This window comes from Ascaphus truei, chromosome 1, assembly GCF_040206685.1.
Source record: "Ascaphus truei isolate aAscTru1 chromosome 1, aAscTru1.hap1, whole genome shotgun sequence".
Classification (NCBI taxonomy): Eukaryota; Metazoa; Chordata; class Amphibia; order Anura; family Ascaphidae; genus Ascaphus; species Ascaphus truei.
The window spans coordinates 134,498,286-134,512,427 of record NC_134483.1 but is presented as its reverse complement, the minus strand read 5'-3'; the positions used below and the strand labels follow the sequence as shown (position 1 = coordinate 134,512,427).

Sequence of the window (14,142 nt, the reverse complement as noted above, 5' to 3'; positions counted from 1 at the left end):
GTGCAAATAGCTTTTCATGAGTATTAATAAATGTGGAAGTTTTTAACTTTTAGAGTGACCTTATGGTATGTCATGGCCAGTGGGCTCTTGCTCGTGTTCTAGGGACAGATTTGGGTGACGGCTCCGATGGAGCAGCCATATGCCAAAAAGAAAGAGACCAGCGCAACCTCAATAAAGGGAAATGGGAGAGAACAAAAACAAATATGGTGAAATACGTTCAGGCAAAAATAGGACTCCGAGTAAAGGGGGATGTAACAGGGACTTATCCCTGTTAAGACTCTTGCCTCTAATCCAGCAGTGTGCTGGTTACTTGCACACCAGCAATCAGCCAGACTCCACCTGGCTGATTAGAACTAAAGAAAAAGCCTGTTCCCAGAAACATGAAGAGATTTCCTTAGTCCACACTGGATTGATCAGAGGAACAGATGTCTTGAGATGCAGAAGGACTGTATGCTGATAGCAAGACAAGGAGACCAGACCTTCTATACCTGGACAGACATTGCCTTAGCACACAAGGGTGCTGACCCAGGAGAGCAGAGAAGCCGTACCCTACAGCTACAAGAAACAGATAAGACTTTCTTATCGGACTGTTATATATCTATATGTATATATTTGGGGCTGGTAATTAGTTTAGCTAGCCACCAAGTTAGAGAGGGCTGGACTACATGTGTAGATATCCACCAAAGAAGGTTTCTCTTTGGCTTAATTTGAATATTTTTGCTGTGTTAAAGGGACAGGAGCAATAAAGCCTAATTTTAGTTTCACTTTAACCGGTCTCCATTGCGTACCTCTGCACACGTCTCTTATAGGGGGGTACGATATGCACTCACACAGAGTACCTGGATTTAAAGCACTGTATAGAGAGAGTAACTCTGTAGAACGACTCTCCTGCGGACTGTTAATTTCTTCCCATCAAATGTTTCATGTGGAAAAGAAACACAGGGGATTTATGGCACAACATAAATTATGTTTTATAAAAGTTGTGGGAGATAATCCCTAACCACTCCCAATGTATTGATTCTTTAAAGCTTTTCTTAAAAACACGAGGAGCCGACTGGCACAGCAAAATTCTCCTGCCTCATATGTAGCTGCCTCCAAGTTGACCGTTCATGAACCCCTGAGGAACCAAGAACCATCTGTGAAATGCCTAGGGTGATGGAGGACAGGAGCCAGAGCCGGACAGAACCGGAAGTGACATCAGACGCCGGCACTCCCACAGATACTGGCACATGTGAGGGGAGAAATTTGCTGTGCCACTTGGCTCGTGTTTTTAAGAACAGCTTTAAAGAATCACTAAATTGTGAGTGGTTGGGGATTATCTCCCACAATTTTTATAAAATATCATTCATTTTGTGCGATGAGTCTCCTGTTTTTTTATCCCACATGAAATATGTAATGGGAAGAAATTAACAGTCTACAGGAGAAACGTACTACAGTTACCCTCTCTATACTGTGCTTTAAATCCATGTGAGTGCATATCGTACCCCCCTTAACTCTGAGTCCTATTATTGCCATCACCCCCCTCCCCCCCCAAAAAACGGCAATAGAAAAAAGTAAAGGGGGAGGTAAAATACAGAAATAGTGATACATTTTACAAACCCCAAAAATAATTTAATTTTAATAGAAACGAAAGAAAAAATGGAGTGAAGCAAAATGACTATTTTTTCTGGGTGTTTTTAACTATCCATTTTCCTTTTTCCCCTTCCTTTCAGCAATGTTCAGGCACCGGGGAGGCGTGGTGTCACGTGACCAGTTCGCCCTCATTGGTTGAACCGCTCACGTGACGCAGCCGCTGCTTGGAAACACGTTTGAACCATCACGCTCCATTGTGCATTCGCAAGTGCGCACTAGGGGCACACTCATAGGGATTGGGCAGGTTCTTTGTTGTGCACACGCAGGATCACGCGTAGTATAATCGCGGCAAAGGCCATAGTAAAAGCGACCATGCGTGCGACAGAAGTCCAAACAGGTTCGGGCGGCTGTCGCTTAAGCGATGAGTGGCCTCTGTTGACATGCGCTACACATGTGACTGGAACATGGACAGGAAGCAGATTGAAAAACTGATGTTGACCCTCTTTGGTTCCAACGGCTCTCGTGACGCTGCAGTTGTGTGAAAAAGCTAATATATTTGGCGCCTCAAATTTCTGGCGTGCGGTTGCACCGCACGCACTATGGCGGGACCAGTTCAAGCAGTGAGTTTGTTTCTGCCACTTGCGCTGTCACGTCTACTATTGCACAGAGGCAGAGCAGGATGGCCGAGGAGCGCGCTGTGGCAGCATAGACACTGGAAGTAAGAAAGACTTCCGGGTCAGACGGCTGGGGCACGCTCCTCCCAAGCCGTCCTGTTCTGTCTCTGTACAACTCCTAAGGCCGAGCTCATACACTCCGCTTGCTTGCGACAGGGCGAGCTCCATCTGTGCCACGCTGCTGTAGCACAGATCAGTGCTCAGTGTTGCAAGCGTTTGGGGGTGTGGCAGACGTGTCACAAAGCTGGTTCACCCTCATTGGCTGAACCAGGTCACGTGACGCCACTCGGCAGCCGCCTGAGAAGACATTGTCTTCTCAAAACGCTGCTGCGTCAACACGCCTCTTCGCCTGCAGGCGCACATGCAGCTTGATAACACATACACCAGTGAGAGGGCTTGTCATGCGCACACCTGCAGCAACTCAGCAAGCATGAGCTCGGCCTTACTCCTCTGCCGGCCCGTCGCCGTATAACGTCATCTCCCCCCGCCTGCCGTGTGCAAACTTTTCCCCGTGCACACCCCTGCAAGCTCTCCCCTGCTCAACCCCGGCATCAAATGACGCGCGGGATCATGACGTCACATCGCCATGGTAACGTGACCCCTCGGTGTCCATGGTTACCAGGACGACGTGTCGCTGGAAGGGAAGTGTTATAGAGGCCTCGCGCAGTCCCCCGCATTTAATTTAAATGCCTGGGGGGAGAGCGCGGGACCTCTATAACACCACGCTGCACAACACCGCTGCTCTATCACCACCCTGCACCCTTCCCCCCGTACAAAATCTTGTGCCCCCGTCTTAGGCCTCGTTCAGGGTGTCAGCTGCAGGACTCGGAGGGAGGGCGTGAGGGAGGCAGTGCTGCAGTTTGCTGGGCGATCTGTGTTTATCCCCCAGCAGACTTTTCAGCGTTGGGGAGGGGGCGGGGTTACACACGGCAGGTTAAGTATCCAAGTTGCAGTCATGAAATCATTCTGAAGAATGATTTCATTGGCTGCCTTGGTCCGTGACGCTGCTGCAGCTCCAAAAAACGAAATTTTCGTTTATTGAAACTGTAGTCAGCTTCAACTCCTGGCTTCGGAGACAGGGCGGTTGCTACCCTGAAAACCAGTATTCAAATTGAATACTTTGTTTCTCACGGCAGCACGCACGGCAGCACGCCCTCCCTCCGAAGCCAGCACCCTGAACGAGGCCTTAACTAAAAGTTGTAAAACCACTGTGCTAGAGATGCATATGCCCATCATCCACTGCTTGCTTTGGGTTAGTAACAAGCATTTTTTTGATTGATTTAAAGAGGATAACAAGACACATTTTTCAGCAATGGTCAGAGCAGTGGTTTATTTTTTGGGAAGTGCCTGTTTTTTTACTCCAGTCAGTTGCATTTCCACATGCATTATACTGGCTCAGTCATCACAGCTCTTGTGGTGTTGTAGGGTAAATAAATAATGGTTGATTCGGGGGCGGGGGGGTCAGGACATCACCAGAGGCCGTGAATATTTAACGTGTAGGCGTTCGCACCTAGCTCAGGAAAACCTCAGCCTCATTCAACCTGACAAGGAAGTTACTGAGGCTCCCGAGCCAGTTGCGGGCTGCACGTGATCTGAGAGTGACGCGGAGACCGTAACCGCGCGCAGCTCAGGCCGCCCGAGAGATTGGCTGCGCGCGCTCACCCCCGCCTTTCACCTTGCTGCTAGACCCCAGCCCCTTTAACACGAGGCCAGGCGGCGCACCCATTTCACTCAACTCATTGTCTACACATCTCGCGCTCCCTTGGCACCGATCCACAGGAAGAAAACAGGGCGGCGCACGCGCGCATACAGGAGGAATGAGTGAAAGGGGAGGGGGGGGGAGCATAGACGTCACAGCCCAGCCCCCTTTCGACTCTATATCCAGGCGCAGGGCGAGATCTGCATTTGTCACTGTGTAGTAGAATCAAGGAACTGCTGCGGCGGAACACGTCTATTACGTCACAATGGTTAAGTGCATTGAGAGCCTGGTAAGACGGAGTGCATGTAATGCGATAGATAATATGTATGTAAAGAAGGCATCCTCTGTATTCACATGCATTATTATGCTGGGTGTTAAATGTCACTGTGTGTGTGTGTGTGTGTGTATTAGGAGTAATAGTGCAGTTACAATATAAGTAGAGGGAGTGGGGGTGCACGTGGCCACGCATGTGTACCTTTTACCAGACCAGATGTGTGTGTGTGTGTGTGTGTGTGTGTGTGTGTGTGTGTGTGTGTGTGTGTGTGTGTGTGTGTGTGTGTGTGTGTGTGTGTGTGTGTGTGTGTGTGTGTGTGTGTGTGTGTGTGTGTGTGTGTGTGTGTGTGTGTGTGTGTGTGTGTGTGTGTGTGTGTGTGTGTGTGTGTGTGTGTGTGTGTGTGTGTGTGTGTTACACCCGGCAGGTGAGTCAGCACAGCCATCTCCTGCAGTGTTACGGGTGCAGGGTGCCACAGGCCTGCGAACGGATTGGTCTTTAGTCAGCTGATAAAGGTTCGCTGACAGATTGTGCATTAGCAGAGAAAAGCTGCAATCTTGTCCCTGTGGTTTTATTCACCTTCAATTGCTTTCTCTGGTGTCAGGAGCCTGCTGCCATTTGGCTGATTAGTGTGTTAGCCAGCCATTGTAGTGACGTGCCTGAAGCACACATGCATTACCAGTTGTTGGTTCCCCAACTAGGAATTTGCCAAAGGCCCTTTTTATGGGAGGAGGCTGGATCCCAGGGTTGTGTGGTGGGGTTTTATTTTTTTTTTTTTTTTTAATCCTGCCGTAGACTGACCAGGAGCCTAGTTCTACATGCAAAAATTTCATATAGAGCATTTCTTCCAATGGGATTCAAAGCACTTCACAATTACAGTTTAGTGTGTGGTACGCAGCACACATTAATTTTTACAGACACTGATTTTGGATGCATTCTGAGCAGTACCTCGGCAACTGTATCATACCAATGTAATCTGGTTGCTAGCTATGTGGCTGTCGTACCCCCCTTGGGTTTTCACACTCTGGTTATGTTTAAACACACTGAATCCCAGCAAGATCTAACCCCAGAACCCACCACGTGGGGTGGGTTCTGATGTTAGAGATTGCTGGAATTGTGTGTGATGTTTTTAATTTTCAACTGCTATCAGTTGTTTGGAGGTTAGTGGCCCCTCCTAGGGTTTAAACTCACCCCACTTTTTAAGTAGCAGATTTTTTCATGTACCTGTGCTGGACAGGTCCACTGAGGCACATTCTCCCTTCACTGCAGAGTTAAATGAGAATTTTCACAGGTGGTAGTGTTAGGACCTGCATACTGGTTATGCTGTGAAGTGGCTGCAGGCTTATGACTCTTTGGCCAAAGGGTTTAACTAAATGACCCTTACTCATGAGAATACAAACATTGAAGTATTTAACTATTTACTATATATTTTGTAGCATTGGGTATTTTTCTTTTGTTATATGGTTATGTATGTTACTAATTTTTGTATGGACATCACCCTCCACCCCCAAAAATAGTTCTTGCATGCCTGCTACCACCGCATCCTCTAGGTAGCCACCAATCCCTTGTTACACCTTTTCATGCTTCCTGACAACATTCTGCATAGAAGCAAAACGTCTCCTTTAATTGACTTACAGAAGCTTAACTTTCAAAGGTGCAAAGCAGGCCACCACATGGCTTATTCATGTCCTGGATGGGGGAAGTCGGTAGAGGAGTTCACTAAATGATGTAGTCTGTATGTTGCTGACTCATGGTGGCAAGCTTTCTGCATTGAGAAGGCACCGCCCTACGATCCTCTGAGAATTCACACTGCTATAAATCATCACATGTAAATTACATTCGTTTGTCAATACCAGTGTTCCTCAGCCACGAGTCCTTGTTGCCTGTAGGTCTCCGACCCATATATTGCTTCCCCAATGGGAAATCAAATGTGACATTACTGTACTGTCCCCACAGGATTTTGCTAAACCCTTTTGTCATTAGCTGGAAACCTTTTATGGGAAAACACAAACACAAAATAGACCTCTTCAGATTTGTTATGCATATCTTTCTACAGCCCTGGGAGCTTGTGTAATCATTTGCATGTAATTACCCAGAATCCCTTGCTGCAGGAGAAGCACTATTTGCTAAGCCAGGGGAGCGCAACCTTATGTTGTATTGTATGTCTTTATTTATATTTATTTATATAGCGCCAGAAGTGTACTCAGCGCTTCACAAAGAATACCGTACAGGGAATTAAAATGATACAATAAGTGCAGCAAAATCAGACCATGGGAAAGGAAATCCCTGCCCCGAAGAGCGTACAATCTAAGAGGTGTGGTGGGAGACTTACAGAGACAGCAGGTGAGGGAATAAGTGCTGTGCTTGGCCACAATGGGTGGTAGGAGTGGCTAAGTGTGGGACAGTATCCATGCGTGCAGGCTGTTTGGATGCTTAACTTGTGGGGTGAGTTTTAAGGTTAGTCCGTATTAAATCAAAAGGTTAACACCATTTACAGGGTAAGAGATGGCAGGCTGCACGGGTGATATCAGGTGTGTCTTGGTTCAGGCTTAGGGTAGATCTCCAGCAGCAGGAAGGAGTAGATAGTGTGAATAGAGGATTTGTGTGGGTGCTTTTTATTGAGGGGCAAAGAAGTTGTTGGGAGAGAGGTTTATAAAGGTGGAGTGGGGAAATTGGAGAGAACAGAGACATTCACAAAGTAGTGAGGAAACAGTAAACAAAAAAGCAATAAGGAGGGTATGGTGAGATGCAGGAGGAGACAGTCCAGGTATTGGAGGATAGGAAGCATTTAGAAAATAAAGTTCTCACCGCTGCAGAGTCCAGATCTTCCTCCAATTTTAACTCCAGACACTTTGATGCACCCCCCTGCATCCACTCCCCCGATGCTTGTGCCCCCCTTACCTGCCCGTCGGTGGGGTCATGTCACGTAACGAGTTGCCATGGTGATTGGGCGACAACGTGGATCGTTTGACGTCACATGACCCCGCAGCATCATTTCGCGTCTCTTTGCCATGTCAACACGTCATCTAAAGCCGGCTGAACCTCGGTAAGGTTCAGTTGCAGAGGCCTCACGCGATCCCCTGGCACTTAATTTAAATGCTTTGGAAGAGCGCGAGGGCTCTGCAACCACCCCCACCCCCCCAAGAAAATCCTGTGCACCCCTGTGCTAAGCGAGATTTGTAAAAAGAGAGGTTGCAGATCTGTCAGACCTGGAATTTGTATTTTTTGCAATAATTCTTAAAGCCAGGGAGACCCACTGTTCCTGAGATGCCAGTGTACTCGGTGTTCCCTCCTGGGGAAACAATATGTATGTCAAATTTTGCAGGCCACTAGGAAGCTGCGATGTCTTCTTACAAATCCATGTACATTTCACTGGGATTGCTGCTTTAAATCGTGTTTAGAAAGGTAATCTTTTCAAAGGGTGTGGTTGTTTTTTTTTTTGTTTGTTTTTTTTTTCACCTAGTGAAGTGTGACCTGGAGCTCCTGTCAGCAGACTAATGAGCAAGCACTGCTGTTTGTGCAAAGTACTTCTCAAAGCTCCCTGACAACACACAAGGGATTAGCTAGAGCAGCAATTATCAACCTTTTGACCATCAGAGTGCAAAAAGCAAAACTTGATGTACTGTCAACATGTCTATTACATTTAGTTGTATATTAAAATGCTGTGTTGGTTAAATGATTATCTACAAAATAGTGGGCAGCTCATGTCCATTAAGGGGCAGCTCATGTCCCTGCAGCGGGGACCTGGCCTTAGGAGTGTATCGCACAGTAGATTTGAAACCTAAGGGCTTGAAGAAATTGAATCTCCATGTATACTTTTTATTTTTAGTTGTATAGTGCCACCCAGAGGTCTTCTACCAGGAAGAATATGGGCAAAGGTGGTGCATCATACATCATTGGTAAAGGCCCACTGCCCTGAAGCACGTAGTCTGTTTTCTACCTAGGTTAAAAGTGCAGAATCAAATTAAATGTGACATTTATTTAAACTGACTAAACGGATTCTACCCCAAAAGAGAAAATATAATCCCCTCATGGAGATATGGTAATATCACAAGTAGACAGACATGCTCGCCTTCGTACCGTCTGCTTAACTCAAGGTTTTTGCTTGTCTGGCCCAGTGCTCTGGAACATCTGTCACTCAGGCTCATGTTGATATCTGAGGAAGTACCTGCACTCAGTATAGTGGTTGTGAAACGAGTTCAGGCTTGTGGGTTGTTTGTCTGCTCAGACTGAAGAGGTCAAAATAAAGCTGTTTTTTTATTTTTATTTTTTTTATATTTTTTTATTGAGGTAGAAGCTCAAGGAATATATGACACTAGTTCAGCCTTGTTATTAACAGGCAGCAGAATAAATAACATTTGTACATCCTAACCAGTCATAGTGTGTGTGTGTGTGTGTGTGTGTGTGGTGTCTTTGGGGCGACCCACTGAAACTGTTGCCTAGTAGGGGGATCAGTGCTTTAATTTTAAGGTTCTACTGCCTGAATAACTTGTCATGTCAATATTTCTGTAAGTAAAAAAATGCTCCCTTTCAAAATGGAGTCTTTAAGATACTGTGCAAATCTGTTTTCAGTCAGAATTTAAAGAGCTCTTGGAAAAGGCTGGTGAACATCTTGTAGTGATCGACTTCACTGCTGTATGGTGTGGACCATGCAAGAGGATCGCACCTGCATTTGAGGTAAGGGAAAGATAGATATAATGTACTTTATTTTAGGCTTTTTTTGAGGGGGGGGGGGGGTGGGGGGTATGCTGCTGTCCAATCTAAACACTTTAAAAAAAAAACTGTGTATTCTGCTGCCACTCTGACGTCTGTCTGTAGCCTTCGGTGACTCACTGTAAAATGTGTTTTGGAACTTTTGACAAAGTGTAAGCGGAGAGCATTGCATGTCTGAGTATTTACTAAAGCCCAAGTGCCATTTTTCCCTTTCAATAATTGTGCAACCTGCTCTATTTTCACTTCCTGTTTGCTTTCATTGTGCTGTCGTTGCTATTAAATGTTTTAGCTAAAGGAGTAAAAAGAACATGATACAATGATTGGGTGTCTATGCTCCCTGAATCCCAAACTGGCATAAGGGAGGTGATTTGCAACAGTGTGCTGAACTTTGTATCTGTTACTAATCTCCTTTAGCCCACAGTAATGACTTAACTCTCAAAGCATTTAAAATGGTTAAATTGTTTCCTTCTCTTCACCACCTCCCCCCCCCCCCCCCCCCATTGGCAATATTGTAGTCATAAAGTGTTTAGGAAAGGGAAGATACTGTTGAACTGCACTGCATTTGTCTCTTTGGTATAGCATTGGCAGTATTTGTGACCAAAGGAACAACGGTATCCCTAAACATTAGCTGCATGAGGCTCCTGCCATGCGTTGCAGACCCCTGTCGGCAAAAGGGTTAACCACAGTTTGGCAAAATCTGGAAAACTAGAGATTGTGATGTGCCATAACTGCTGTCCTGACTTTCCAGCCATAGTACCGCTGTTCTGTCAAGGGTTTCCCTGTGATGCCAGTCGGTCTCAATGCTTCTGTTTTCTCCTTGCAGGCTTTAAGCAAGGTCTACTGTGAGGTCATGTTCTATAAAGTTGACGTGGATGATGCGCAGGTAAATGATAAATGATGTGATTTGTATTGCAAGTTAAAAAAATAAATACATTGCCTACTGTAATACAACTTTATTTGAATTTAACCTAATTACAGATCTTTTTGTACTGGTAACACTTGAATGGCTCAAATATTTTCTTTGCGAAAGCAGTGTAATGTTTTCCTCCATTATTTACCTAATTAAAGTAATTACGCAGTTTTGACTATCGGAACTTTATTTTCTAAGAACTACATTGTAATTTTGCCCACATCACCACAATTTTGTAATTACAGGGGCATTCTTATAACCCTTATCTAGAACCTGGCTCCTGGTGAAAATAGTATGCATTGGAATATGGCATGATTGGGTTGTGTTGCTTTGCATTTGGTCCTAAACTTAAATAGCTGTTAAATATTTTATGGAAAGTTTTGAATAAAACCATACATTATGGTGTCTGGTGTAGCCCCTCCAGTGTCAAGGGAATATTTAGAATGAGGGTCTACCCTATTTCCCTTTCTGTAGAAATCCAATGTGGCCACACTGTATTTAGGCTCTTAAAGCATTTGGGGGGGTGGGTGGGGGGGCCTATGGAGTTAATGTAGTATTGCTGCTTTCCTCTTATATTTGTTCCCCCTCCATATGTAAAGCATGTGGCAATGTATAATTCTGCATTCTTACTTAAGTTGACAATCGGTTGGTGCTCCTGTTATAAATCTGTAAACATCCTGATTGTGTGCCTAACATAATGGCTGTCATCTGACTATGCTGCAGTCAGTTACATTCTATAGCTGATATGCAACACATTATTGTTAAATATTCCTGGGTAATGCATTCCGCTGTTTGGTTGTAACCCAGCAACAGATCTGTTTGTGATACTTTGTGTCCAAAGTGCCAAGCTCATAAAGGTTCCAGAGCCTGTTTCAAAAGAGGAAGTGGATATGATTGTCTTTAAAAAAAAAAAAAAAAAAAAACATTAAAAATGTCAGGAGTTAGAAAATACTGTGTGTGTTGTGTTGTGTGCTTTTTTAAATATTATTATTATTATTATTATTATTATTATACTACAGAAGTGATTTATTTAAAATATATATTGTATACCCGTTTCTGCTTTAAGAACTTTATTAGAAGGTTGAAGGGATGCCTTACCAACCGCTAAGGGATCCATGTGAGCTCTAAACTAATCTTGGACTTGGTCAAACAAGTGTCGTACTTTAGGGGCAATCATTAGGTACCATGCTGCGTTACATGAGGGGCAATCTTTCCCCACCTCTAAAATGACCATTTAACTAGGAATGGCCTGCATTGCTTCAGGCCTATCGGGCAGCAAAAGGATAAAGTCCTATAATACTTAAGCCATTATTTATACACTTAATAGTTCTGGTGTATCTTATTTCCATTTTTTTATTTCATGACCTTGTAGGAGATAGCTACGGATTGTGGAATCCGGTCCATGCCAACATTCCAGTTCTACAAATGTCAGAAAAAGGTATGTTACGATTTTTGTGTGTATGTACATACATTTCAATTTCCTGCATGTCCATAAACCTAGTTTTGCCCAAATTACCGTGATCCTGCAATCTATTTGTTCTGACACATTGGTTGGGAAAAGTTACATTGTTGGCTGCAGGGGAGGGAGAAAGAGGGTAATTTAAAAAAAAAAAGGGGGGGGGGGAGAAAGGGGCCATACCTCTTAAGGGAAATGGCAGAAAAGTTCTCCTTGTTAGTCTTGCTCTTATTGCAGCAAGAGGGCTGAACCAAAAAGTAGAGGTGGATAAAAACCATGCTGTTTTTGGCATAGTCTTTCTTATGATCCTCTTTTGAAAATAAAAATTAACTTAAATGTCAAAAACAAAAAATAAACCTTTACATTTTGGCTAATATGGCACTACTCGAGTAGCTCACTGCTGTGTACAACTAAGCATGATTGGTATCAAATGTTTCTGAAAGTTCACTACCTACCAATATTGCTCTGCAGGAACAGGTGTAAATTGAAACATTACAATGGGGGATAATTAATATAACACTTTGCTTTTTTTATTTTATTTTTCCCCCTCACAGGTTGGTGAATTTAGTGGTGCCGATGAGAAAGCACTCGAGGAAAAGATCAAGGAGTTAAAATGAAGTCATGCCCGCAACACCCAGAATCTACAGTGACCTAACTATTACTATGTGATGACAGAATACTTTCCAAGTATACCATTTCAAACCGCAGTGCTTTTTTTATAAAAAATATTATCTTGTAAACTTTGTCTATGACCTTGCAATGAATTATAACAAAATGTAACCTGTGATAAACATTGTTGTTTAAAAGAACATAATGTTAAAAGCAAAAGCTCACTATCCAGTATATGCCTAGTGGAGAATAGTGTATTGACTGCCTCCAGTCCTTGCTTTACTAGATTGATTAGTTATGTCCTATTTTCAAGGAGGAAGTGTTTGTGATGCGCATTCTGATGGCCCTATGAGAGCGTTCTGTTGTATCTGCTCAGCTATTTTAATGGTTTAAGATGAAGATCTTTAAAACAAAGCAAAGGTTTCAGTCCTTTTTTGTTACTTCCTGCTTATGATCCTGTATGCAGCCTTTGAGACTGCAACACTGAGATGGAGCCTAATTCATAACATAGGATTTGTCCTGAAAATCAACTGCAGAAAACCTGGCTGGGAATATACTAACAAAGGCTCTTTACAGCAGGACAGCTGCATGCGTTCATAATACGAAGTGGATTTTCAGTGTTAATTGTAATAATGTAGAAGACAAAGCAATTACTTCAAACATTAATAGGTTGTCTACATTTGTCATATCACAAGGTCAAAGCTGAAATGCTCTATATAAAGGCAGAATAAAAATGTAAAACCTTTTTTTTTTCCTTGGTATTTGATTAAGACTTTTATTTTTAATCATGCTATTATGACAACAGTACATTGTCAACTGGGCTCTTGAGTCACCCTAGTTAGTGAACATACGTTTTATGTAATACCAATGTTTATTCCAATATGTCAATCAGAGCTTTTTGCCACTGTTTATGCACACTAATGTTCTCATAAGTTTCTTGCACATCAAATTTTTTTTTTTAATTTGCTCACTAAAATTCCTTGCCATATTCATTTGTTTTCTCATAAGGACCTCCATTCACTCACTTGCATGCACTCATAACATACATACTAACTTATTTCTTAAGCCATAACAACCATCCTTCCCCTCCCCCTCCCACACTTTTACTCCTATTACTATTGAACCCTATGCTCTAGTGCCACGGTGGGCAAACCCTGTTGCCAATGGTGGATTGGCCATGAAAGTGTGGCACATTTGAGATTGCCAGCTCCCACAGTAAAATAATTTTTTTCCTGATGGCGGGTGCTGGTTTCCTCTTTCTGAATGAGTCAACAAAGTGAACCAGCCGCAGATGATAGTGCTGAGGTGAGTGAAGCAGACAAACGGTGTGTTTCTAAATATTCGCTTAAGCAACCTAATTTCGGTGGCATTCGCACCGCCGTCACCCCTAGGGACCTAGTACAAGAGATTTGAGAGCCACTGCATTAGGTTCCGGTTTCACATTTTAAAGCTGCCTTCAAATGCTGACCAGTTCACCCCACAAGCATTGGTTTGAATACTTTAAAAGTGCTAATAAAACCAGGAAGTAACAATCCCACAGGATACACAAAGAGCATTGCCCAGAATGATTATGGGGTTAAGCCTGGGTTAATTAAGTGTGAAACTCACAAAGCAATGTGGACATACATGATATTGTTGAAGAAAAAGGAACTTGTGGGCTCTAGGTTTTGTGAAAGCCTGATGCCATTAAAGAGGCAGTCCAATGTACCATAGCAGTAAGAAAAACGTGGTGTAATCAACTTCCTTAGAAAAAAGTACGCAACTCTTAAGTAACTGTTAGGCTGCGCTTTATAGTCACGATGATGTGATGATGCGTCAAAACAAGTGTTTTGAATCCGTCGCATGCGCCTATAGCAGGAGTGACGGCTTGGTCGCAATCACTGGAAGTCAATGAAAATTGATTTTTCAGCGACCACAGTCTGATGTCTGGCCACGTGAGAGGTTCAGCCAATGAGGGCGAACCGCTCACGCTCCCCGGTCACCGTCTCTTGTCTCTAACACTATAAGCAAAAATCGCTGCTACAACGGTGATGGATGACATCACGCTGTAGCAAGGACTATAAACGCGGCCTTACTCTGCATTCTTTTATAAATTAAATGAATATCTAATTTGGTTTGGTTCTGCTGTACTCAAGCATGAGTTTGTTCTGTGTATCTGATTGATGATGACTTCCTATACAAGCCATAAACAAAAACAACAAATCACATACTTTTGTAGCCTCCTGTCACTGGGCTACT

The 14,142-nt window shown here is 43.6% G+C and overlaps 1 protein-coding gene across 1 annotated transcript; it reads left to right on the top strand.

Moving 5' to 3' along the window:
* Positions 1–3,939: 3,939 nt before the first annotated feature.
* On the top strand, positions 3,940–12,649 carry LOC142492495 (thioredoxin-like). Its single transcript, XM_075595163.1, has 5 exons — positions 3,940–4,234; positions 8,789–8,893; positions 9,753–9,812; positions 11,212–11,277; positions 11,850–12,649. Exons 1-5 carry the CDS (start codon positions 4,211–4,213, stop codon positions 11,910–11,912), a joined length of 318 nt encoding a protein of 105 aa, XP_075451278.1. The 5' UTR covers positions 3,940–4,210; the 3' UTR covers positions 11,913–12,649.
* Positions 12,650–14,142: the final 1,493 nt, after the last annotated feature.

Coding starts and splice junctions, on each gene's coding strand:
- LOC142492495 (XM_075595163.1), top strand. CDS start 4,211: ATGGTTAAGTGCATTGAGAGCCTG. Junction 8,894..9,752: donor GGATCGCACCTGCATTTGAG/GTAAGGGAAAGA, acceptor TTCTCCTTGCAG/GCTTTAAGCAAGGTCTACTG. Junction 9,813..11,211: donor TTGACGTGGATGATGCGCAG/GTAAATGATAAA, acceptor ATGACCTTGTAG/GAGATAGCTACGGATTGTGG.